The 26,927-nt window shown below is 45.0% G+C and overlaps 1 protein-coding gene across 3 annotated transcripts in view; it reads right to left on the bottom strand.

The window, feature by feature from the left end:
• Positions 1–26,921, bottom strand: part of SUGCT (succinyl-CoA:glutarate-CoA transferase) — a 667,680-nt gene extending 640,759 nt beyond the window's left edge. For all 3 annotated transcript variants that reach the window (XR_011167603.1, XM_069084394.1, XM_069084395.1), the window contains exons 1-5: positions 26,660–26,921; positions 8,533–8,584; positions 8,352–8,425; positions 6,393–6,478; positions 986–1,036 (exon numbers count right to left, since the gene is read on the bottom strand). Coding sequence is in view for 2 of the 3 variants with exons in the window: in XM_069084394.1 (XP_068940495.1) it covers positions 986–1,036; positions 6,393–6,478; positions 8,352–8,425; positions 8,533–8,584; positions 26,660–26,768 (372 nt within the window). In the remaining variant the exon portion in view is untranslated. The remainder of the gene's footprint in view (positions 1–985; positions 1,037–6,392; positions 6,479–8,351; positions 8,426–8,532; positions 8,585–26,659) is intronic.
• Between the last annotated feature and the right edge of the window lie 6 nt (positions 26,922–26,927).

Raw genomic sequence — 26,927 nt, 5'->3', positions numbered from 1 at the left:
ATGCTGCTTTGCTGATGCTGATATTAACACTGATGCTGATAATGACATTTATGCTGATGCTGATACTAATATTGACACTGATGCTGATACTGACACTGATGGTGATATTGACACTGATGCTGCTTTGCTGATGCTGACTGGTGGATGCTGGTGCTGAACTGAGGGGAAAATATTGGTCTTTAAACTCGCATGGAAACAACTTGGGGATTCATCATCTCCAGCTATTTATTATTATTTTATTTATTTTTATATTATATATATTATATAAATATAATAATATATTATATATTATTAATATATAATTATATATTATTATCCATTCAATAGTAAAGAGATAGTATGGCATAGTGGACTGAGGGTTAGTCTCAGAACTAGGAAGATCTGGGTTCAAGTCCAGCTCCAGACACAGCCTGGTTCAGTAACTTGCTCACCCATTCTTTGCTCCAGGAAATTCTGACACTCTAAGCTGTGGCATGGGGCTAACTTACTTTTGCATAAGGCATTTCCTATCTGGGAATTCTCTGTATCAACAAAGTCACAGGTCTAGTTTCTATCTTAATCTTCCATAGTTGAATTAGCTTGGGGTCAGGAATGGGCAGACTTAAGGAAGAGAGCTGTGTATCCCCTTACCCCAGTCAGGCAGATGCAAAGGCCTCAGGACTCTCTCTGCCCATGTGGTTTTGTCATAGTGGTCATTGTTATTGGAAGGACTTTGCTTTGTTCTTTCTCTCCCTCTACATCCAGCAAAGGAGATTTTCAAAGTCAGCAAAGTCTTCTTGGAATTGGGAGAATGATTCAAACCAGAAAGGCATTGCATCTAAAAGGCCCACATGTGCCCAGCACTTGGGAGGAGCTATATCCTTCAATAGTCTTTTTCAGAAACAGAATGCTACCCTGTCATGAACAGCTAGAAATAAAGCCAGTCTATAAATGGCTGCCCCATCTCTGCACAGGTATGTGCTGCTTCCCAAAGAGTCCCCCCTACCTTTTTGATGATTTGCACCCCCTTTGGATCTTTGATGTTGACCGCAATGCTCTGAAGAGAAAAGGAAACGATCCATTAGTCGAAACAGGGAAGGTTTAGCTGGGCCCTGACCCAGAATGAACTCCATTCTATTTACAGCTTCCTGGTCTGATAAGTGATTGATTCTACCCTTAAAACTTAAAAAACCCGGGGGAGACTGGGGGTGCTAGGTGGTGCAGTGAGTAGAGTACCGGCCCTGGAGTCAGGAGGATCTGAGGTCAAATCCAGCCTCAGACACTTAACACAAAAAAACTGAACATGTGACCTTGGGCAAGTCACTTAACCCCAATTTCCATCCAAAAAGCAAAAAACAAAACAAAAAATTAAACCCTTTTTTACCAAATTTCATGCCAATTAGAATGTGTCAAAATAGGTTTTTATTTTGGACTAGACCTTTGATTTCATTGGTGTAGTGATTTCACTGTCTCCTGTTACCAATGATGTGATCTACTGCACTCTGAAAGTTTACTGGGGCAATGAGAGGTTAAGTGACTTGTCCAAGGTAATATAGGCAGAAAGTGAATAAGGAAACACTTTAATTCAGGACTTTCTGGATCTGAAGTCTGTTCCCTACCCAAGGTGCCACATTGTCTCTAGGTCATGCTGGCTTATTAGCAAGTTAGAGTAAGGTCTGTGTTTTTATTTTATATATATAAAGTTATAGTATTCTTTGTATTATTGTATTAAGTCTTCTACAAATAGTAGCCCTGTTGATTAGCCAACAGACAACAACATTGATGATCTAGGTTAAGACCATTCTCTTGCATTCTAGAAAGAAAGACTATTCAGGTGCAGAGTGCTGAAGATATGCCTCTGAGATCCACAGCTTTTCACAGGATCAAATACAGAAAATGCACTTTAAAAGTATCTTGATAGGAAGTGAAGCCACCCAAGATGGTGGCATAGAAGCAAGAAAACTCCATGAGCTCCCCCCACAACCACCTCAAAGACCTATAAAACATGACTCTAAACAAATTTTAGAGGTACAGAAATCACAAAGTGACAGAGAGAAATAAATCTCCTGCTGAAGACAGCCTGGCAGGCAGAAAGGAAAGGTTGATCACAACAAGCTGGGAGCTCAGGCCAGCCCCGCATGAGCCTGTGGTTTTAACCAAGGGTGGCCCCAACCAGCAGTGGCTGGAGAGGACTTTGGGAGCGTGGATCACCAGCATTGTGGCGGTTTCCAGAATTATCAACCCATAAATACCAAAGACAAAGTGAGAGGTCAGTGTGGAACTCTGTTGGAACTGGGGATGGGGGGGACAGAGCGTGGTAGGCTGCTGCCCCCAGAGTGAGAAGCGGTGGAGGCGTGGTGACTGTGCAGCTGCCTCCACATGGCTTCTTCAGAGCTCCTGGCCTGCAGATCATAGGGCGACCAAGCAACCATTCAGAAGGTGATCGCTCTTGCTTTAACCTGCTTGGATCTGGATCGCTACCCTGGGTGGAGGTCCTGGGGTGTGTGACCAGTGAGCCAGAGTGTGTGGGGGCTGCAGAGATGGTGTCCTCCTTATAGCTCCAGCAGCCACGAAAACCCTAGCGATTTGGGACAAAGCTCTTCTCTCTGGAAGCAGAGTTCTACTGTGGCAAAGAGCTCAAACTAATTGAGTGGGAACATGAGCAAGCAAAGGAAACAAAGCAAGTACAGCAATCAAACCTTAGATTCCTTTTTGGGGGGACAAAAATGACCAAAGCATGGAATGGGAAGAAGACAACAAAGTCAGAACTCCTGCACCAAAAGCTTCCAAGAAAAATATAAACTGGGTACAGGCCATGGAGGAGCTCAAGAACGATTTTAAAAATCAAGTTAGAGAAGTAGAGGAAAAATTGGGAAGAGAAATGAGAATGATGCAAGAAAATCATGAAAAGAGAGTCAACAACCTGAACGAAGAAAATAACACCTTAAAAAATAGACTAACTCAAATGGCAAAAGAGTCTCAAAAAGCCAATGAGGAGAAGAATGCCTTAAAAATCCAAATTTGCCAGATGGAAAAAGAATTTCAAAAGCTCACTGAAGAGAATAATTGCTTCAGAATTAGATTGGAGCAAATGGAAGCTAATGACTTGATGAGAAATCAAGATACTATTAAACAGATCCAAACAAATGAGAAAAAATAGAAGGCAATGTGAATTATCTCATTGTAAAAACCACTGATCTGAAAAACAGAACCAGGAGAGATATTTTAAAAATTATTGGATTACCTGAAAACCATGATCAAAAAAAGAACCTATAAATCATCCTTTAAGAAATTCTCAAGGCAAATTGCCCTGATATTTTAGAACCAGAAGGCAAAATAGAAATTGAAAAAATCCACTGATCACCTCTTGAAAAAGATCCCCAAAAGAAAACTCTTAAGAATATTATAGCCAAGTTCCTGCCATGGGCTGCTCAGTGTCCAGCTCTAAGCGTGGTCAAAGATGTGAATAAGAAATGGCCGTGCCACGTGAGTAGTTCAAGGAAGAACTCTGAACTCTGTTTGTTGATTCTTAGGACAAAGTTTTTATAGAGAAAACATGGTACTCAAGTTTTTTTTCTTGTTATCTTAGTCTGTTATATCCAGGAAGTAGCACAGAATAGATAATTAAATAATTATAATTTAATAATAATCAATAATTACAAATAAATAAATTAAATAAGGATTTGTTATCTAGGTGACTAAAGTCTTGAGGTAGAACCTTTACTCACAAAATGCAAATAACATCCTTTTAATTGTAACCCATTTCAAAGGACTCAGGAGTAAGTTTAACAAAAAGCCGCATCTCAGAGTCCCATTTAGAGCACACTGTCAAGATTTTTATCTGAGTCCTGGATCAGGCCTCCTTAGCTCCCCACATAATCTGAGTGCTGAATCAAATATGTGGGCTCTCAAGAGGTTCTGTAGTTCCCAGATCAAGGAGAAAATATTACAAGCAGCCAAGAAGAAACACAATCAGGATAAACAAGATCTAGAAGCTTCTACATTAAGGGATCATAAATAAGGCTTGGAATATGATATTCCGGAGGTCAAAAAAGCTAGAATTAAAATGAGGAATCACTTACGCAGTGAATAGAGCACTGGCCCTAGAGTCAGGAGGACCTGGGTTCGGATCTGGCCTCAGACACTTAACACAAAAACTAGCCATGTGACCTTGGGCAAGTCACTTAACCCCAATTGCCCTCCAAAAAGCAAAAAAAAAAAAATCACCTACCCAGCAAAACTGAGTATAATGTTTCATGGGAAAATATAGTCATTCAATGAAATAGAGGACTTGCAAGCATTCTTGATGAAAAAAACAGAGTTGAACAGAAAATTTGACATTCAAATACAAGAAGCAAGGGAAGCATGAGAAGGTAAACAGGGAAAAGTAATCATAAGGAACTTATCAAAATTGAACTGCTTACATTCCTACATGGAAAAACGATAATTGTAACTTGTGAAACTTTTTCTCAGTATGAAGATAGCTGAAGGGAATATACATGTATATATAGATATAGATATACATACATATACATATGTATATAAGAGGGTATATGTGCATATGAATAAATATGTGAGTGTGTGTATATATGTGTATAGGTATACATAGACAGAGGGCATAGGACCAATTGAATAGGAAGGGATGATATTTAAAAAATAAAATTAAGTGAGAGGAATATAATGAGAGGAGATAGGGAGAAATAGAATAGGGTAAATTATCTCATATAAAAGAGGTAAGGGGAAACTGTTACTATGGAGGGGAAGAACAGGAAGGCCAAAGGGAATAGGTCAACCTTACTCTCAGTGTATTTGGCTTAAGGAGGGAATAACATACACACTAAATTGAGTATCTTACCCTACAGGAAAGTAGAGGAAAGGGGATAAGAGGTGGGATGATAGAAGGGAGGGCAGATTGGGGGTTGGGTAGTTAGAAGCAAGCACTTATGAAAAGCATCAGGGTCAAAGTAGAAAACAGAACAAGTGGGGGGCAGGATAGGAGGGAGGGAAATATAGTCAGTCTTTCACAACATATCCACTATGGAAATGTTTTGCATAACTACACATGTACAACCTATATTGAATTGCTTATCTACCTAGTAAGGGTGGGTGACAAGGGAAGAAAGGAAAGAATCTGGAATTCAGAATTTTAAAATCAAATGTTTAAAAACAAATTATTTTTTTACATGCAACTGGGAAATAAGATATACAGGTACTGGGGTATGGAGATCCATCTTGCCCTACTGGAAAGAGGGAGGGGAGATGGGGGAGGATATAGGAGAGAGCAGATTGGGGGAGGGGGTATTCAGTGGGATTGCTGTTTTAGGGTGGTGGGTGGGGAAAGACAGGGAGAAAATTTGTAACTCAAAATCTTATGTAAATGAATGTCGTAAACTAAAAATAAACATAAAATTAAAAAATATAGGGGCAGCTAGGTGGCACAGTGAAAAGAGCACCAGCCCTGGAGTCAGGAGGACTTGAGTTCAAATCTGGCCTCAGACACTTAACACAAAAGCTAGCTGTGTGACCTTGGGCAAGTCACTTAACCCCAATTGCCCTCCAAAAAATTTAAAAAAAATATATATATATGTTGATGGTGGGGCAGCTAGGTGGCACAGTGAATAGAGTACCAGCCCTGGAGTGAGGAGGATCTGAGTTCAAATCCGGTCTCAGATGCTTGACACACCTATTAGTCATGTGTTGGGCAAGTCACTTAACCCCAATTGCCCTCCAAAAAGCAAAAAAAAAAATCTTGATGAGTGGGATATTGCCATGGAAAGTGTGCCACTGAATTGGAAGTCAGACGACCTGGGTTCAAATCCTGCATTCCTACTTTGCATCACAGGCTAGCAGATTTAAACCTGTCTAGAAAGACCCTAGAAGAGTTGAGTCATTCTTCTGATGAGGAAACTGAAAGGGTCATCTAGCTGATAAGTATCTGAGACAGGATTTGAACCCAGGTCCTAATTCCAAGTCCAGTGCCCTTTCCACTAAGCCTCTTACTCCTCATGACTTCTCCAGTCTTGAACAACTCACCGAGCCTCAGTTTCCTTTTCTATAAAATGAGATGGTTAAGCTAGGTGACCACTAAGGTTCCTTCCCACCCTAGACAGATGATCCTATTTCTAGATAGTAATTCTCAATAACCTTAAAGTAGAACCAAAAAAGTTAATGTTCATTTGGCAATTCTATTTATATATGAAAAGTGACTGAAGCATATAATCTTGAGTTTTACCACTCTGTGCCTTAGTTTCCAAATCTGTAAAATAAAGGGGTTGCACTGGATGATTTCAGAGTCCTTTACAGTTCTAAAGTGCTATGATTCTATATAAAAATATTCTAGGTTGGCAGATTTCATGATCTCAACTTCATTCTTATGAGTGGAAAAAGCAAAGTAAAGTATCCCTTTTGCTTACCTTTTTATTTCGGTTAACACTGAGAAAATAAGTACTCTCTGACCCCACAAAAGGCGGTCCCCAACTTCGAGTATCATCGCCAGCTCCTAGAAATCAAAAGTCTTCTCATGATCTCTGATATCTCACATGAAAACACCTGAACACCCTTCCAGCCCAGGGACAAGCACTACCCCGCAGGCTTCCCAGTGGCCTTAAAGGCACTGCATTAGAGAAAAGGAACCAGCTGAGCCCAAAGGCCCAGCTCTGGCCTCTTCTCTCACTTCAATGTTTCAAGGGACTGCAGTTTAATCAAAGTGGGTCCTCCTTCCACTGATTTGATTCCACTAAATCCAACAAGCATCAGTTAAGCACCTACTGCATTCCAGAAACAGGCCCTAGTCTATAGGCATAACCAAGACAAAATTAAAGCAATCTCTACCCTCAGGAAGCTTCCCTTCTTCATTGAAGTCAAACACGAAAATATAAAAAAATCAAGTCAATAAGCAAACCAATAAGCATTTATTATGCACAACTATGGACTAGGCAGTGAGAATATAGAGAAAAGCCCCCAAAAATGAAATAAGGATAAGGGAGGGAAAGGGAAGGAGGAAGTGAGGGAGGGAGGGAGGGAGGAAGGGAGGGAGAGAGGGAGGGAAGGAGGGAGGGAGGGAGGGAGATGGAAAGGAAAGGAGGGGAGTTGGAAAGAAGGATAGGAAGGAAGAAAGGAAGGAAGGGAGGAAGGGAGGAAGGAAGGGAGGAAGGGAGGGAGGAAGGGAGGGAGGAAAGAAGGGAGGAAGGGAGGGAGGAAAGAAGGGAGGGAGGGAGGGAGGGAGGGATGTTACTGACAGATGAAAAAGATAATGAATGACATAAGCTGAGCTTTCCCAGGCATTTTTTTCATATGACCATGGGCTTAGAATTGCATTAGAGTTGGAACGGATCTTAGAAGTCCCTCATTTTACAGTTGAAGAAATTCTAAAGTATTTGTGGAAGGTTTCACAGCCAGTCATTTCCAGACATTTGACCCCAAATCCAGGCTCCTTCCTCTGCACCACTGGCTGTGCATTGGCTCCATCAGACTTTACACTCCTAAGACTGCTCCCTAGCATGAATCCTCTAATGTCCAAGTAGGTGAATTGCTTTTAGGGAAGATTTTCTTAGGGAACACTTCCACACAACTTTACACACTGTAAATATTAACAAATGTTTATTGAATCCAAAACAAGAAAAGGAAAATCTGTGTGTTTAGAAGAGTAAAAGAAAAAGGAGAGCAGAACTGGGAAGCGTTTCATTCATTTTGGAAAGGGTGGTTAATCTTCACTCATTTTTTCTGGTCCAGTGCACAATGTGCTAGAATAGCTCCTAGCTCCTCACTCTTACTTGGCTTACTCTTTCACTCTTCCTCTCTCTTCTCTCCTTTTCTCTCTTCTTTTCCTTCTTCTCTTTTTTCCTCTCTCCTCATCTATTCTGTCTCTTTTCTCTTCTCTTCATTCACTCTCTGCCATCTTCTCCGCTCTTTCTCTTCTCTTCTTTCTTTAGTGCCCTATTTCCCCTGCCTCTCCCCTGCTTTTCCCAAGGCTCATGGGGCTCTCACCCAAATCAGCTGAGGTCTCTTCCTCTTTCTAACAGACAGGTTCGGCTGCCAAGACCTGGTTTCTGATCTGAGACTGGAATCCCAGGCTCAGTCCTAACTCTTCACACATCTGCTTTCTGCTCTGCCTTCCATTCCCAGGCCCCTTGCCCAGAATTTGGTTTAGTGCTGGGTACTTCCATCTTTGTCCCAAACCCTGACCCTTGGCACCTCTAGAGGGTGAGGGAGATCAGGGCTGGTCTCCAAGTTGGGGAAGAAGGGCAGCATAATAGATCCTTTGTGTTTCCACTTCTGAAAAATGGTAACAAAAAAAGTGTGAACAAGTCACACAAACAGCTGATGTATTATTCACAATACTTATTCACTGGCAAGAACACGGGAACCATTACCTGGTCGCTCCACCTTAATCACCTCAGCTCCAAGGTCTCCTAAGTTCATAGTGGCAAAAGGTCCGGCCAGTACTCTGCAATAATTAACATGCATGAATAAATTCATTGCCTTCCAGCAAAATGTCCACTTGCTATTTCTCCTCAAAACTGGATGTCCCAAACCAGATGCATGGAGACAAACCTGCTCAGATCCAGAATTTTCACACCATCCAGCGGCTTCACACTGTCAGTATCTGGAAGAAAAATAAACACACCAAAATAAGAAAACAAGACTTAATTTCATATTTCCCCCTCAGGAAATGGGGGGGGGGGGAATAGAATTTTTTCTAACAGTTTTCTAAATAACTTCAAAGACTAAAAAACAATGTTGCTATTGTTATCTCTCTGAAAAAATGTGTCTGTCTGGTGTTTAAAACCTAAAGCTTCCAAGACCATACTGAAGCCAAGTCAACTTGGCCCAGTGAGCCCAACTCCACTGAAGATATTGACCTGATGAGACAGGGAGTGAGAGAGTGTGGCCAGTAACTGAATCGAGTGGGAGACACAAAGCACAAAGCCCGACATTCTGGAGCAGAGGAGAAGGGGACAAAGTGACCGCAGGCCTTGCCCATCCTGGGTACCCTAAACCTACAATGGGGCAAATCAGTGCAAACAGAACAGTTTTAGGTGTCTGAAATTTGGAATTACAGAATGGAAAAAACCGCAAAGAAAGTGAAACTGAATTCTGTGATAACAGTGACCCAGCTCATTTCCTAGAGAATTGCTTGAATTCCTGATCGACACCAGCGTTGCCCATTCTGTCCTGACACAACCCCTTGACCCCCTCTCTTCCAGGACCTCCCCTGTCCAAGGGGCCACTGGGGAGACCCTGTCCTGTCCATGGACCTCAGATAGGGTAGTGGACTTGGGAAAAGGCACGGTAACACACTCCTTCCTGGTGTGCCTGACGGCCCTTATCCTATCCTGGGCCGGGACCTGTTACAAATGCTTTAAGGACTATTTCCTTTGGTCCATGTCCCTCTGTCTCCATGGCAATTTCTACTCCACACACCCTGCCCCCAGCCTCTATCTTGGTCACCATGCCCCTAGCTTCTGGGTTCCTACTCCATGAAACTGCCTCCCCCTCTAACACATCCCCTTTGTTTAGCAAGCCTCCTTGAATCCCACCCTGGGTGTGGGCAAAGACTAACCCACCTCCAGTGGTCATGCAACTCCTCACCACCACCTCCCCTGTCTCGGTCTGCCAATATCCCGTGTCCTCTGAGGCCCCTCAAGGCATTGAAGTTCACATTTCCAGTCGTGGGAGGCAGGGATTCTAGGACCCTGCCAAACCGCATGGAACTCTCCCCTTTTTCCCTGTCTGAAAACCTGGCACCTCTGATTTTAGGCCGGTTCAGGATCTGCGAGAGGTAAACAAGCCAGTAGAGACTATTCACCCAATTGTTCCAAACCCCTATACTCTCCTCAGCCTCTTTCCCCCTTCACATTGTGTCTACACTGTCTTGGATCTCAAAGATGCTTTCTTCACTATTCCCCTAGCCCCCACAAGTCAACCCCTTTTTGCTTTCACCTGGATAGACTCTGAGGGTGGGTACTCTGGCCAATTAACCTGGACACATCTGCCCCGGGGCTTCAAAAACTGCCCTACTCTCTTTGATGAGGCCCTTCATAAGGACCTTAACCCCTTCCGGGAGTCCCACCCCTCCTCTCTAATTCAGTATGTTAATGACCTCCCCATTGCAGCACCTACTCAAAGTGCTTGTTTGTCTGCCACCTCCAACCTTTTTTCTCCCTTGCAGTCTTTGGGTTACTGAATTTCCTCTAAGAAAGCTCAAATCTGTTTATCTCAGGTCATCTTATCTTGGCGACATTCTCTCAGTAGACACTTGGACCCTTTTCCCTTCCCGTATCCAAGCTATCCTAGACTTACTCGGCCCAAACACTAAGAAACAGGTTTGGGAATTCTGGAGTACAGCAGGTTATTGCTGGCTCTGGATCTTGGGTTTTGCTGAAATTGCGAAACCTCTTTATTCTGCCACTGCCAAAACTGCACCCCTTTCTTGGTCCTCCCCAGAACAAAAGGCTTTTGATACCCTTAAGGCCACCTTGGCTTTGGCACCTTCCTCAGCCTTGCCTGGTATCACCAAGCCTTTCCATCTTTTTGTTGCTGAATCTCATGAGGTGGCTAAAGGGGTCCTCACCCAAACCCTGGGCCTTGGCACTGCCCTGTTGACTCTCCTCCAAACACCTTGATTCTGTTGCTGCTGGCTGGCCCCCTTGTCTCTGGGCTGTTGCTTCGATGGCCCTCCTTGTTAAGGAAGCCAATAAGCTTTTCCTGGGTCATCCCCTTTCCATTTCCACCCCTCATTCTGTGGAACTCTCCTCCATAGTGATCCTGCCTGATGGCTCTCCAACTCCTGACTAACCCAATACCAGGCTCTCCTCCTGGATCAGCCCCATCTGACTTTTTCTAAAACCTCTGCTCTTAACCCTGCCACTCTGCTCCCGGGACTCTGCACCTAGCCCATCCTCCCCCACTGTCCACGACTGCCTTCAGATCATTGATCAGGAGTCCAGAGCCGATCTCACCGACACACCCTTGCAGAACCCTGACCTGATCCCCTTCAGTGCGGGCAGCAGTTTTGTGAACACAGGGATATGCAGGGCTGGTGCCAGGGTAGTGTCCTCCCTGCTCCCTCCTGGATCTCCTGCCCAACATGCCCAGGCCCTCCGCTTTGCGGAGAGGAAGTCAGCTAACATCTACACTGATAGCCGCTTTGCTTTTGCCACCGCCCGTGTCCCTGCCACCATCTACCATGCACACGGCCTCCTGGCTGCGGCTGGCAAGGCTATTAAGAACCAGGCTGAAATCCTATCTCTTCTCGACTCTGTTTGGCTCCCCTCCTGTGTCTCCATCATTCATTGTCCAGCTCATCAAGTGGGTGACACCCCAACTGTCTGTTCCTTTGTGGAGATATCCACCCTGCCCCTCTCCCTCTCCTACTCTGAGTCGGAGGATTCCTTTACCAGTAAATCAAAAGGGGAAAAGGAGGAGTTGGGTTGGTGGCTCCTCCCAGGGGACCACCTCCTAATCCCTGAGTCCCTGGGGAGGGAATGGATACCAGACTACTCACCTTGGGGGAAAAGACACTCAGTCTCCTCCTGAGAGGTACCATATTCCCTATCTAAATGAACACCTGTCTAGCATCATGAGACGCTGTGAGAGGTGTGCACAGGTGAATGCAAAACAGAAAAAAACAGCACCAGTGGGGTCCACAGTAAGAGGATTATAGCCAGGCGAACAATGGGAGGTCGATTCCACTAAGGTAAAACCACCTGCACAGGGTTACAAGTATCTTCTACTGTGTTTCCCCGATAATAAGACCTATCCCGAAAATAAGCCCTCCCCTTACTGTGTAAGATTCCTCTAAAATAAGCCCTCCCCCGAAAATAAGCCCTATTGAGATTGCTACTGTAGTGAAGGTGATCCCCTGCGCTACACGCTACATTACGGTACCCTCTGTATGCACCATCCCCCCGCCCCCGTGTGAAACGCACACCGTGCTCCGAGCTGCATCCAATCAGAGCTGCAGTAGTGAGCGCATCATGTTCTTCCCCAGTGATTTGCTTGCTGGCGCCATTGAGAGCAGTGCCGCGGAGGAGAGCTGAGGCAGGACAACATAAAAACCCGGTATGTAAGCGGGAGTGAGGGGGCATGATGGAGGATAAAAAGGGCATGATGGAGGAAAAAAGAAGAACTCAGGGGGCATGATGGAGTGAAAAGAAGGACTGATGGTCATAATTTTATTATTCTGTCTGTTTTGACCCCCAGACATGAGTACAAAAAGGAAGAGCTATACTGTTGAGTAGAAGAAAGCAATTGTAGAGGAGTCACATGGCAAGAATCTTGCAGTTTTCTGTAAAGAAAAACTTTTGGATCTTCGAATGGTCAGAAAATGGAGAGCAGATTATAATAACCTCAATCAACAGGTGGATGAGGGAAAAGGGAAAAAGCGCAGGTCTGGATCAGGTCGGCAGCCCTTATATCCTGACTTGGAGATCCTCATTGGTGAATGGATTGCTGACAGGAGAGCAAAGGCCTTGGTTGTGCGCAGGGCTGATATTCAAGCATTTGCCCTTTCAATGGCACCAGAGTTTGAAATGGTCTCAGAAGGATTCAAAGCATCACAACACTGGTTGGACGGTTTCCTTCAACGGTATGAACTGTCCCTACGTAAGAAGATCAACAACACTGTTTAAGCTGGAAGATGCTGAAGTTATTAAACGTGCACTTGCATTCAAGTCCTTTATTGATAGGATCGACATTTCCAAGTACCAAACCTGCAATATGATTGCTATGGATGAAACTGCAGTGTTTATGGGACAAGGATCTCAAACAACAATTCATCACAGGGGTGCAACGTCAATCTACATTCCCACCACTGGCTATGAAAGTGCACGGGTCACCTGTGTTTTGGCAATTCCTTTGGATGGAAAGAAAGCCACACCTCTAATTATCAGTAAGGGCAAGAAAGATAAGATTGAATGTGTATCTGGCATTTACGTTCTTGAAACCGAAAAAGCCTCGTGTACACAAGCCGTTATAAGAAAGTGGGTTGATTTAATGCTGCCACTTGTTATGCAAGGTAACCAAAGAGGTCTGATAGTCTGGGATTCAGCCAGCACTCACCGCGCTAAAGAAATGAAGAACTTCCTTGCAGAGAGAAGAATAGATCAAGTAATGATTCCTGCAGGAATGACTGCCTATCTCCAGACCCTTGATATTGCAATAAACAAGCCTTTCAAGGACCATTTGCGCATGGAAGTCAATGACTACATTGAAAATAGAATGGAAAGAAATCAGCGTGGAAACTGTGAAGCCCTGTCTGCAAGAAGTCGTGACTTGGGTGAAGAAGTCATGGGGTAAAATTACTGACAGCTGTGTCACCAAGGCACTACGAGCAGGTTACCTGGACAAGACATATTCATTTAAAGAGAGCTATATTGCTGGACATGACAGATTGGGTCCACTTCTTCTGAAGGAAATGGAGGCGCAAGACATCCAGGACGGAATTCAGGGCATGGACACTCATGACGATGTTGTTGAAGAAGATGACATGATCATTATTGAATAAAGGTACATTTTTTTGTTCACATTTACCTGTTTATTAAAATTGCTGTCAATGTTCATTAAAATAAGCCCTCCCCTGAAAATAAGCCCTCTGGTGTTTTTCTGTCCAAAAAAATTAATAAGACAGTGTCTTATTATCGGGGAAACACGGTAGTACTAGTGTATACATTCTTTTGGGTGGGTAGAAGCATTCCCTATGAAAAATGAGAGCCCTAATGGTAGCAGAAAAAACTCCTTAATGAAATTGTCCCTGGGTTTGGCTGCCCTGTGAGAATTGGGTCAGATAAGGGACCAGCATTTGTAGCCAAAATATCGCAAGCAGTAGCAAAAGCTTTAGGGATTACCTGGAAATTACACTGTGCATATTGGCCTCAGAGCTCTGGGCAGGTGGAAAGGGTGAACAGGACTCTGAACGAGTTTTTCACCAAGCTTGTCCTGGAAACCCAGAATCCTGGGTCACCCTTTGGCCACTGGCCCTGCTCAGAAGCAAATGCACTCCCAATAAATTAGGACTGACCCCATTTGAAATTATGTTTGGAAGACCACCACCCATTCTTCCTCTAATCTGGGAAGACCTAAACACTGAAATCACTAACTCTTCCCTCATCGAGTTCCTACAGGGTCTGCAGGTGACTCAGAAAAGACCCCTCCCCTCAATCCGTTCTGCCCTCCCAGTCCCAAGCTCAGCCTCAGCACACCCATTTCAACCTAGAGATTCTGTGCTGGTAAAGAAATTCACCACTACAGGTCTGGAGCCGAGGTGGAAGGGGCCACACGTCTTGATCCTCACTACACCCACTGCTGTCAAAGTGGACTCTATCCCCACTTGGCTCCATTATACCAGAGTGAAGCCTGCTGTCACCTCAGAATGGAAAGCAGAAGTCCATGCAGACCCCCTAAATCTAAGACTTATCTGACCCTCTTCTTGATCCTTCTTTTACCTCTTTGTGCAGTTCCCCACAATCCCCATGCCCCCAGACCAAGCTATACTGGGTGGTGACCACAGGAAATGGACAATCCTGGTCTTTCCAGAACCCCAAATACTTATGTCTCCCCCTCAACTCCCTTTTTTCCCACACTGGCCTATCTGGGGGCCCACCAGCAGATGCAAGCTACCTGCTCTGTTCAGACACAGGATGCTGGTGAGCCTGAGCTTGTGTTGCAGTTTACCACCTCCCCTCTTCTAGCCCCGGTGCCCCCCTGTGCTACAGGGCAGGCAGCAGTAGGGGATCAGACCCATTATTCTGCATCCATACAATCGGGTCTTACCCCTGGAAACCCATGCTCAATCTCATCATCCAAAACCCCTGCGACCCCGCCTGGAGAGTCCCAGTCTCTCAGGTCCTGGGACTCATCGTCCCTGCCTGGGGGGTCCCAGTCACTCTGGACGAGGAGGAGGATGAGGCGCAGGTGGGAAAGACAGTGGTCCTGACTGTAACCAAGAAGCCTCCCGTGCCCTTACCAGATCCTCACCCCATTGATCCCATAGGGAACTTACCATGTTTCCCCGATAATAAGACACTGTCTTATTAAATTTTTTTGGACAGAAAAACACCAGAGGGCTTATTTTCAGGGGAGGGCTTATTTTAATGAACATTGACAGCAATTTTAATAAACAGGTAAATGTGAACAAAAAAATGTACCTTTATTCAATAAGCAAATCACTGGGGAAGAACAGGATGACGCGCTCACTGCTGCAGCTCTGACTGGATGCAGCTCGGAGCGCGGTGTGCGTTTCACCCGGGGGGGGGGGACGGTGCATACAGAGGGTACCGTAATGTAGCGTGTAGCGCAGGGGATCACCTTCACTACAGTAGCAATCTCAATAGGGCTTATTTTCTGGGGAGGGCTTATTTTAGAGGAATCTTACACAGTAAGGGGAGGGCTTATTTTCGGGATAGGTCTTATTATCGGGGAAACACGGTAGCTGTCCTCGCCCCAACAGGGAACCTAGCTATCTATACCACAATACAAACTGTCACCACTCAGGCCTCGGTCAATACATTCCCCCATCTTCGAAAATTCAGGAATCCTGCAACTATCAGGTCCCCTTACTTATGTTCCTGTTGGCTGTTCATAAAATACTTAACAGCTCTAACCACATGCTGGGCAGAAAGTGTTGGATCTGTGCTGAACCCCAGCCTCCTTACTATATAGGGGTATCACTAAATGCCTCTGTCACCCCTACTTCCAACACAGAGAATTGAAAGTGGGACCAACCAAGGCTTACCCTTGGGGATGTACAAGGACCAGGCCTTTGCCTCACATCATCCAGCACCCCTTTATCCAGATCTCGGTATGGCTCAATTTGTGCACAAACCCACGAGATTTCAGGCCTCCAGCTGACTACTTCCCTGCCCCTCCAGGAGCCTGGTGGGCATGCCAGGATGGCCTTACCCAGTGCATCTCTGCTGCAGTGTTCATCAGGCAACAATAACACCCTGAGGGCCCCCTGTGCATCCTAGTGGCCATAATTCCCCTGATCTCCCTCCTCTCAGGTGAACAAGGTTGCCACTACTTTTCCCTGGAAGGGCAACCAAGCTACCGTGGCAGGCGGGCAGTACCGCTCCTCATCCCCATCTCAGTGAGCTTGGGGCTTGTGGGTTCCGCTGCACCTGGGGCGGCAGCCTTGGTTAAGGGGGAGGCCAACTATCAGGCTTTGAGCGCACAGGCAAATATCAACCTCTCCCACATAGAGCAGTCCATTTCAGTTCTGGAAAAACAAGTGGACTCCTTGGCAGAGGTGGTTCTCCAGAACCACAGAGGCCTTGACCTTCTTTTTCTTAAACAAGGTAGCCTGTGTGCAGCCCTTGGTGAGGCCTGCTGCTTCTATGCCTACAGCTCTGGAGTGGTGCGGGAGAGCCTGAGGTTGGTACGCCAGAATATCGCAAACAGACAGAGGGAGCTAGAAAAGCCCGAGAACTGGTATCAGTCCCTGTTCTGAACGTCCCCTTGGCTCACTACCCTGGTGTCAGCCTTGGCTGGTCCCCTCCTCCTCCTCACTACAGCCCTGATTGTAGGACCCTGCTTCATTAATCATTTTCTACAATTTGTCAAGTCCCTATTAACTCTTTTAAATTTCTCATTGTTAGGGATCCTGCTACCACGCCTTGGGAACAGAACTGGCTGACCTATATGATGTGGCCCCAACTGCGTCAAGGGTTTGACACATAAGAAGTACAGAATGTTCTACATGGCCACATTCTGGCTCTTCCCCCTCCCACTATTCTAACCATTCATCTTTCTCTCCTTCATGGAAGTAAGCAAACTTAAGTAAGTTTTAGCTTACTTTAGTAAGTAAGGTTTAGCCCATCAAGGAAAGCTCACCCATGCAAAAATTAAAATATGTACTAACCATTTGCTGATTTTGGCTTCTATAAGTTCCTTGCTTACACAATCCCTGACTGTTAGGCGCATGGCTTGCCTTTATATACCCATGCCTTGCCCTTTCTGGCTGCTATTCAATTTGGGTCTGGCCCCGAGTAGTCGCATTGCGTGGTGCTAATAAAAAGTCTACTTTCGGGGTGGCTAGAGGGTGCAGTGAGTAGAGTACCGGCCCTGGAATCAGGAGGACCAGAGTTCAAATCTGGCCTCAGACACTTAACACAAAAACTAGCCATGTGACCTTAGGCAAGTCACTTAACCCCAATTGCCCTCCAAAGAAAAGTCTACTTTCAATTTACCCTCCTGGGTCTCTTTCTCATTTTATTTGGCATAGCATCACAATAAAATCCATAGCTTCCATACCAAATAAAGAATATTTTAGAGTCAAGATGTTGGAATAGAAGCCACCTTCCCCAATCCATGTAAAAGGGGACTCTAAACACACTTTGGAGCCGCAGAACCCACAAAATGACACAGAGAAGCTAACCTCCCGCTGAGGACAGCCCAGCAGGAATCAGCCAGCCCAGCTCCAAGCCCAGGTTTTAGCCCCAGGGCAGGCCTGACCAGCTGCTGGCTGGAGAGACTCCAGATCACCAGCAGCTGTGGCCATTTCCAGAATTATCAATACACAGATACAAAGGACAAAGTGAGAGGTCAGTGCAGTCTGGACTTTGGGACCCAGTAGTTGGGAGTGCATGGCTTCTGCCCCCAGGGTGAGAAGCCGTTGAGTCGCTGGCACAGCCAGCCAGTGCCACGTGGCAGCTTCAGCTCCTGGCCTGCAGAGTATAGGGGGACCAAGCACCAGTCTGAGGGGTAATCACCCTTGCTTTAAACTGCTTGGATCTGGATTGCAGTCTAGGGTGGAGGTCTGAGGGCGTGTGACCAGCTTGCCAAAGCATGTGGAGACCTCAGAGAGGGCACCCAACTAATACCTCTGGCAGCTGAGAAAACCCCAGCATTTGGGACAAAAGCTCCCCTGTCTGGTGGCAGAGTCCTACTGTGGCAAAAAGCCCAGGGGTCAAGTGACTGAGGGGAGACATGACCAGACAAAGGAAGCAAAACAAACAGAAGAGTCCAACATTAGACTCCTATTTTAGGGACAAAAAGGAGCAAAGCATGGAACAGGAGGAAGACAGTGAAGTCAGAACTCCTGCACCAAAAGCTTCAAAGGAAAATACGAGCTGGTTACAGGCAGGAGCTTAAGAAGCATATAAGAGAAGTGGAGGAAAAATTGGGAAGAGAAATGAGAACGATGTAATAAAATTACAAAATGAGAGTCAACAGCCTGACTGAGGAAAATAACACCTTAAAAAACAGACTGACTCAAATGGCAAAAGAGGCTCAAAAAGGCAATGAGAAGAATGCCTTAAAAAGCTGAATTTGCCAGATGGAAAAAAGAATCTCAAAAGTTCAATGAGGAGAATTGTTCCCTCAGATTTAGATTGGCACAAAGGGAAGCTAGTGACTTTAAGAGAAATCAAGATGATGTTAAACAGATCCAAACAAATGAAAGAATAGAAGGCAATGTGAAATATCTCATGGGAAAAATCACTGACCTGAAAATAGATCCAGGAGAGACAATTTAAAAATCATTGGACTACCAGAAAGCCATGATCAGGGAAAGAACCTAGAAATCATCCTCCAGGAAATTCTCAAGGAAAACTGCCCTGACGTTTTAGAACCAGAAGGCAAAATAGAGGTTGAAAGAATCCACTGATCACCTCCTGAAAAAGATCCCAAAAAGAAAACTCCTAGGAATATTATAGCCAGGTTCCAGAATTCCGAGATCAAGGAGAGAATATTACGAGCAGCCAGGAAGAAACAAATTGAATATTGTGGAAACACAATCAGGATAACACAGGATCTAGCAGCTTCTACGCTGAGGGATCAAAGGGCCTGGTATAGGATATTCCGGAGGTCAAAGGAGCTGGGATTAAAACCAAGAATCACCTACCCAGAAAAACTGAGTATCATGTTTCAGGGGAAAATATGGTCATTAAGGGAAATAGAGGACTTTCAAGCATTCTTAATGAAAAAACCAGAGTTGAATAGAAAATTTGACATCCAGATACAAGAAGCAAGAGAAGCTTGAGAAGGTAAACAGGGAAAAGAAATCATAAGGAACTTATCAAAGTTGAACTATTAACATTCCTACATGGAAAAACGATAATTGTAACTGATGAAGCTTTTCTCAGTATGAAAATAGTTGAAGGGAATAGAAATATATATATATATATGTGTGTGTGTGTGTGTGTGTGTGTGTATATGTATATATATATATAGGAGGGTATATGGGCGTACGAATACATGTGTGAATGTGTGTATACATGCTCACAGGTATACATAGATAGAGGTCACAGGACCAATTTAATAGGAAGGGATGATACTTAAAAGGGGAAATTAAGAGGTGAGAGAAGAATATAATGAGAGGAGATGGAGAAAGACAAAATGGGGTAAATTATCTCATAAAGAAGAGGCAAAGCAAAATGGTTACAGTGGAGGGGAAGAATAGGAAGGCAAAAGGGTCAACCTTATTCTCACTGAATTTGGCTCAGGGAGGGAATGAAATACACACTAAATAGGGTATCTCACTCTACAGGAGAGTAGTGGGGGAAGGGGATGAGAGAGGGGATGATGGAAGGGAGGGCAGACTAGGGGTAGGGAAGTTGGAACCATTCACTTTTGAAAAGGGACGGGATCAAAGCAGAGAATAGAATAAGTGGGTGGTGGGATAGGAGGGAGGGAAATAGTCAGTCTTTTACAAATATCCACTATGGGAATGTTTTGCATTAGCTACATATGTACAATCTATACTGAACTGCTTATCCTCCCAGTAAGGGTGGGTGACAAGGGAGGAAGGGAATGAATCTGGAATTCAAAGTTTTAAAATCAAATGTTTAAAATTATATATACATATATACTATTATTAATACCATCTTACATGTAATTGGGAAAGAAGATATACAGGCACTGGGGAATAGAGATGTACCATGCCCTACTGGAAAAGTCGAAGGGGGTATGGGAGAAGATATGGGAGAGAGCAGATTGGAGGAGGGGATATCCTGTGGGACTGCTATTCTGGGGTGGTGGGTAGGGGAAAAACGGAGAGAAAATTTGTAACTCAAAATCTGGCGGAATTTAATGATGTAAATCAGAAGTTAATAAAGCATTTGAAAAATTAAAAAAAAAATTGTAACTATCTGGAAGGGAGCTCAAGGAACCACAATTAGGATCACATAAGATATGGCAGCTTTTGCTACAAATGAGAGACTTTATAATGCAATAGTCCAAACAGCAAAGAATATAGTCTTATATTAAAAAAATAATCTGCCCTGAAAAGCTTAATATAATCCTACATATGGGGGGGGGGGAATCGACCTTTAATGGGAAAGATTGATTTTTTGGGGGGAGGGAAATTGGGGTTAATTAACTTGCCCAAGGTTACATGGCTAGTTGTGTGTGTGTGTGTGTGTGTGTCTGTGTGTGTGTGTGTGTGTGTGTGTGTGTGGGGGTGGGGGGGGGGGTACAAGTGTCTGAGGCCGGAACTGAACTCGGGTCCTCCTGACTCCAGGGCCGGCACTTTACTCACTGTGCCCCCTAGCCGCCCCAGTAAAGAAGATTTTCAAGCATTTCTGATGAAAAAAAAAAAACAAAACAGTTGAGTGGGAACTTAGAAACACAAAATCCAAGAGAATAGAGAAACCTGGAAATGTATTTGAGCAACAGGAAGGGGGCCATATGATGATGCAGTGCTAACATTTTAACAGGGAGAGACGAAGTTCCCTTTCATAAATGTCTTCAAAGAGGTACTGAGGAGGAAGTTAAATTTTCTTTAAAAAAAAAAAAGGGGAATTGGGCAATAAATTTATTCAGCTGAGTGTGAGGAAAGTATGGAAAAGGGGGAAAGTTAAAAAGAATACACTTGTCAAAAGGAACTTGCTATTTTTTATAACTGGGTTACATGATTGGAAGAGTAAACAAACATGGAGGAAGGGATGGAAGGAGCAGGCATTAGATGAATCTCATTCTTATGTGAATCAGACAAAGAAGGGTTACACACACACACACACACACTCACACACACACACACTTAAACACACACACACACAATTAGTTGGGTGAAGAAATATATCAAAGTCAAAGAAACAAGTGTGGATAAGGAAGGGCAAGAGAGAATGAAAACAGGGAGAAAATAGTCTCCAGCAAACCAAACTTCCGGACCCTTGCAAAGGAAGCAGGGCATTTAGAGGAAAAGAAAAAAAGACCTAGAATGGATGTGCAAGGGGGTCTATCAAAAAGGGATTCACTGAATAGAAAGGGAATGTGAATGTCATGGAATATTGTGCCGTAAGAAAAGACTTTTGTCTTTGATGGTGTCAAAGGTTAACTGATGCAGAGGGAAGTGAGCAGAACCAGAGCAATTTATACAAGGACAACATCGCAGTAAATAAAAAACATTTTGAAAGACTTAAGATCTGTGATCAACACCATAACCAACCATGTCACCAGAGGAACTTTAAAGTCTGTTAACCATCTAGTGACAGAGAGCCGATGGACTCAAGGTGTAGAAAGAGACATGTGCTTTTGGACTTGGCCACTGTGGGATCTGTTTTGTTTGACTTGCTTTATCTGCCATGATTTTCTTCCCTTTCAGTTTTCATTTGGGATGGAAGGGTTGGGAAGGAACAGAGAGGGAAATGAAGAGATCAAGGGGAGAGAGGGAAGAAGGAAGGGAGGAGGGAAAAGGAGAAAAATTGAAGCTTTTTTAAATGCACGGAAAAGAACAGAAGAATGTTCCTAAGGAAAGAGACATACAGAACAATTTTGAAAGCAGCATGTACACTTTATTATATACTTTTTTTAAGGCAAGCAGCATGAAATTAAGATTTCCATTTCATATGCAATCTTTTTATGTTCTGATGTGTATATGGAAATAATCATTTGGGGGGAGGAGCAGCGTTTAGTTTAAAGTGTGAAAAATTAAAAAGAGAACATGCTTCCCTCCCCAATTTGAAGAGGCAGGAGATGATGAGTGGGGAAGTCTGGATTTACTTGGGATTGGACTGGGATGGTGTCTCCATTAGTTTTATTGAGACAATACTTTTCCCCCTAACTAATTCTTCATTATAGACCTTCCCTCTGGATGGATGAGGAGGGATATGTTGGGAAATGAATCTGATATACAAACAAAAGGTAACAATAAAAAAATTTTTTAAGTCTGTTAAAAAGACATGATATAATAAACATAATGGGGGACTTCAGTTATTCAGACCTCTGCAGTTGAGTGGTTCAGTGGATAGGGTGCTTAGGCCTGGAGTCAGGAAGACCTGAGTTCAAATCTAGCCTCAGATATTGACTCTGGGTAAGTCACTTTACATCAGTTTGCCTCACTTCCTTTATCGATAAAACATGACAATAACTACTATCTCCCAAGGTTGTTGTGAGGATCAAATAAAGCACTTACTTAAGCAACAAGGTCTGGAACCTAGTTGGTATTCTGCCTAACTCTTTATTCAGATGACCATGGTTGTTCCTGCTTACCTGATAGCTGGGGCATTTTGCTGTCCTGGGGCTGCTCATTTCAGTCTGATGTCAATCCATATAGGCCTCCCTATAGGTTTCTAGGAGAGCCTGGGAAGGGATATGCTACCCAGAACACAGGCCCTGGCAGTGTGGTCCAGGAGAGCAGCCCTAGCCAACCTGGGCCCTGGCCCGCAGCAAGATGCTACAGCCCCAACCTCCTCAGCAGTCACAGGTAATACAAATCACGAAAAGGAAACCATCACCACCAAAGCCCTTGGCATTGACTGACCAAGGGCTCACCATCGCAAAGGAATCTGGTTTTAAAAACAAAAATAACCTTAAGGAAAAGGAGCTGATGCCCCCTAAGGACAAGGAGACCTGCAGCTGAAACTTCCTATATGTGTTTTCTCCTGCTATTAGAATGTGAGGTCTTCAAGAGCAGGGTTTTCTACCTGTGCTCTCTCTTCATGCTCATCAGCACAGTGCTTTGTACATAGTAAGTGTTTTATAAACGTTTCATTCATTCATCTATCTCCTAACACAGTAACATTCCAGTTCATTCATGTCTCATAATGTTTGTCCAGTACCTGACAAACTAGCATCTACTATGTTTCCAGTTTTTTGCTGCCACACAGGTCTGTGAAAGTGTTGGGGGTGGGGGGGGAGGGGAGGGAATGAAGGACAGAGACTCTGTCTTTGACCTTCTTGGTCAGCCAAGGTGACTTCAACACTGCCCAACAGAAGCAATGTCAAGTTCCTGGGGATAAAATTCTGAGGTCATGATGAGAAATAATGGGGGTTGTAATGGACTGCAAATTAAGTAAGGGCCAGTCAGGTGACATGAAAGCCACGAATCCACTTAATCTGGGAGTAGAGAAGAGAGGTGCGGCTTCCAGGTGAGCACCCTGTGTACTGTGTCCAGGTCAGACCCCACCTGGAGTAGGGGTTTCAGTTCTGGGAGCCACAGATTAGGAAGGATAGTGAGAGTTAGGAGACCATGTGTAGAAGGACAAGCAGGCTGGAAAAGGACCATGGCATCTGAGTACCAGCTGGGGACTGTTTAGTCTGAAGGAGACACAGAGCCATGCCTGCTGTCTGAAAGTATTCAAAGGGCTGTCATGGGGCAGAGGGCTCCACCCTGGAAGGGAACAAGGACGTTGGCTTTTAAAAGTATATTCTCTCCATCTCCTGACACAGGAGACAAAAATGTAGCCTGGGAACTTCTAGGGATGTTGGGTGGATAAGTAAGGGAAAGTCACTGCTCAACCACCAAGTGCAAGGAATGCTGGTTCTCCAGGATGTTTCATGCCCACTTTGCAACAGATGTTACAAAAGCAGGCCAGTCTGGGAAAGCATATGCTAGTCTCTTCACAGCTTCTGCTACCTGGTTCTGTCTGCAAACTTAACCAGGCTGGGGACAGCTGACGTTCCCCAACCTCAGCATCCCTAGGGCTCTGCTCAGAGATACATGATGGCCAGGAAACTAATTTAAAAGAAATATAATGTGGTTTTTCCCCTGTTTACGCCTGTATTACAGTAATAACTGCAACTAGCATAAGAATGTGACTGCCTCACAAACTGGGATGGGTGGGGTGGGGGGGGGGCTAAAGAACATAAATCAGGGTAATCCAAGAAAGATGTGCTGCAACAGCATAAACAGTACTGGACACAGCAGTTTCTGCTTCCAGGTTTACTTTTGTTCAGTGGGTAAACCTTGGGTCTGTCACTAGTTTTACACGGCACTTTTCTTGTCTTCCAGCAAAGGTCTAGAGCAATGAACACCTACACGGGATTTGAGTAAATCCGAGCCAATCCAACAAACACGTATGAATGGTTTGAGCTTCTGGGACTACGAAGACGAAAGAAAAGGACTCAGTGACTGCTCTAAATGAGCTCACGGTCCAACAACCAAGTGCTAAAACCTGGAGTCAAGGATACCCGGATGCCAATTGCTCAGCCTCTCTGTAAAATGGGCATGATAATAACAACCAACATTTATGTGGCACCTTAAGGTTTGCAAAGCACTCTGTACATCCGATCTCACCTGACCCTCAGAACAACACTGTAAGGCAGAGTCTGTGAATATCCCCATTTTACACATGAGGAAACTGAGGCAGACAGGTTAAGGGAAATGTCCAGGATCACACAGCTGGCAAATGTCTGAAATCAGATTTGTACTCAGCTTTCCCTGAGTCCCAGGCCCAGTTCTATCCAGTGCACACCTAGCTGTAGCCAAATGCACACAAGCAGTAAGTATTAGAGGCTAGAATCAATTTAATTGCAAGATTAAGAGCTAAAAAGAACATCATGTAGGCTAAATTCTCATTTTATAAGAAAGAAAACTGAGACGGAGAGGTAAAGAGACTTGTCCAAGGTCACAAGGACAGTGAGTGGCAGAGCTGGGATTTGCTCCTCCAGAGCTCTGACTCCAACTACACCAAATGCCCTTTCTAGATCCAAGAGTAATGTTGGAGAATGGGATTTGACTTCAAAACCCATGACTGATCAGCACTCTGTTAGAAAGAAGACAAAAAAAAATTAGATGTAAAATTAGTACCCTAATGCTCAGGGAGAGGAGGCTCCCTGAGAGAAAGCTGGCCACTGGAGAGGACCAGCCAGGAAGCAAAGACCAAAGTCCCAGTCTGGTGTTTATAGTCTGGATGGGAGAAACGGGAAGGAGAATGACTTTACCTTGGGGGAGGGTCCCATACCTGTGATTTCATTGGCCAAGGGAACTCTTTGTAAGGACATTCCCTCCATCAAGGAGGAACTGAAGCACATGGGGTAGAGAGGTGTCTGGGGCACCTAAGGATTGGGTGATTGCCCAAAATCACCCAGCCAGCAGGTGTGAGGGGGGGGGGGAAGTACAGGGAGAAGAGAAGGGAAGGAAAGAGAACCAGCATTTTATACAGTGCCTCATATCTGCCAAGCACTGTGCTAAGGCCTCTGGATTTGGGGTTTGTCTGTCTGTTTTTCACAACTGTGGTGTTTAAAAAAAGTTTGAGGGGCATAGTTTCTGGGTAACTTAATCATTTTATTAATAAGGCCAGCACATTTCTTTTTTTTTTTTTTTGGAGGGTAATTTGGGGTTAAGTGAGTTGCCCAAAGTCACAAGGCTAGTAAGTGTTAAATGTCTGAGGCCATATTTGAACTCAGGTCCTCCTACTCCAGGGCCAGTGCTCTATTCACTGTGCCCTGACCAGCACATTTCTTAAAAAAAAGGATGGTCACTTGGCTGTCTCCCTTAGATCAAAACACTCCTACGGATTCACAGTTTATAGGACCTCAGAAGAGCAGGCATTCAATCAACTCTGGTGGTTAAGAATTAAGGAGAAAATGAATATTCCAAGGAGAAGGTGGGCTACAGTACAAGAAAGGTCTTGGAGTAATGACTTGGGTTACCCAATTTCCCTATCGGCTATCTGACCAAAGGGAGGATCCCCTTTTTCCCAGACTAGTAAGAGCAAAGACAGAGCAGCAATGTACATTAGCCCTGATTTGGAATTCATTTTACTGTCTGATTAGATCTTTAAGAGAGATTTGCCATACTGGATGATTTCTGGATTAGGGAGTAGAAAAGGGGAAGAATCTGGGTCCTAATATAATAATCAGTTACTAAATACAGGACAGAAATAATCATTTCTCAAAACAATCATGGGAGGAAAGTGGTATTATTAGCCCCATTTTACAGAGGCAAAAGGTTAAGTGACTCGTCCAGGCAGGGTCACGCAGCTATTGTCCAAGGCCCAGAGGTCTATGTACTGCACCACCAGTTGCCTCAGTTTCTCTTAAGACAAGCATTCCGGCTCCTAAGGCCAGCCTTCTATCCACTAAATGAGAACAAAGTAGCAAAATCTGGTGGTGACCTCGAATTTAGAGCACGAAAGGGCCTCAGGAGTCACTTAGTGGCACGTCCTTACTTCACAGAGGTAGAAACTGAGCCCCAGGCTGTGCAGGCTGCCAGGTCAGCTCCCCGGCTTCTCCGGCGCGTCCACCCACCCGGTCCTGGCACACATCTAGAACTGCAGAGGACGGGGAGAAGGGGCTCGGGGGCAGAAGCCTGCCATGGCCCGGCGATGCTCCGGGATGGCTGGCCTCGAGTCCAGAACTGCAGCTAATTAGGCCCGCTGGGAGATGTCGGGGGCGGCGGGGAAGAACGGCGCTGGGTGGGCGGCCGCGGCCGCACCCGGAGGGCGCCAGTACTGCTCCTCCACCGGCTGCCAACAGCTTCTCCCCGTCCCGACGGCTGCGCCTGGCAGGGGCGGACTACCTGGACCTGGGGAGCTGCTCCAGGACCGCCTCGGACCCCCGCTGGGGCTGACCCTCCAAGCGCAGCTTCTCTGCCTGCAGCGCAGACACACGACCCCGACGGCCAGCATGCTGAGCTATCCGGGCCGGCAGCCGACTGGCGGGGGCCCCGAGTCCTCCAGGAATCCGGACCCCTCCCGGGCCGGCAAGGGGGCGGGCACGGGGGGAGCGGAGGGGAGCCCCGCAGAGCCGGGGAGCAGAGGGAAGAAGAGGGGGGCAGAGGGGAGCCC

The sequence above is a fragment of the Petaurus breviceps genome, unplaced genomic scaffold (assembly GCF_028583685.1).
Source record: "Petaurus breviceps papuanus isolate PSGF00001 unplaced genomic scaffold, PetGlider_PUasm1.0 174, whole genome shotgun sequence".
NCBI classification, from domain to species: Eukaryota; Metazoa; Chordata; class Mammalia; order Diprotodontia; family Petauridae; genus Petaurus; species Petaurus breviceps.
This window is presented reverse-complemented; position numbering and strand designations above follow the sequence as displayed.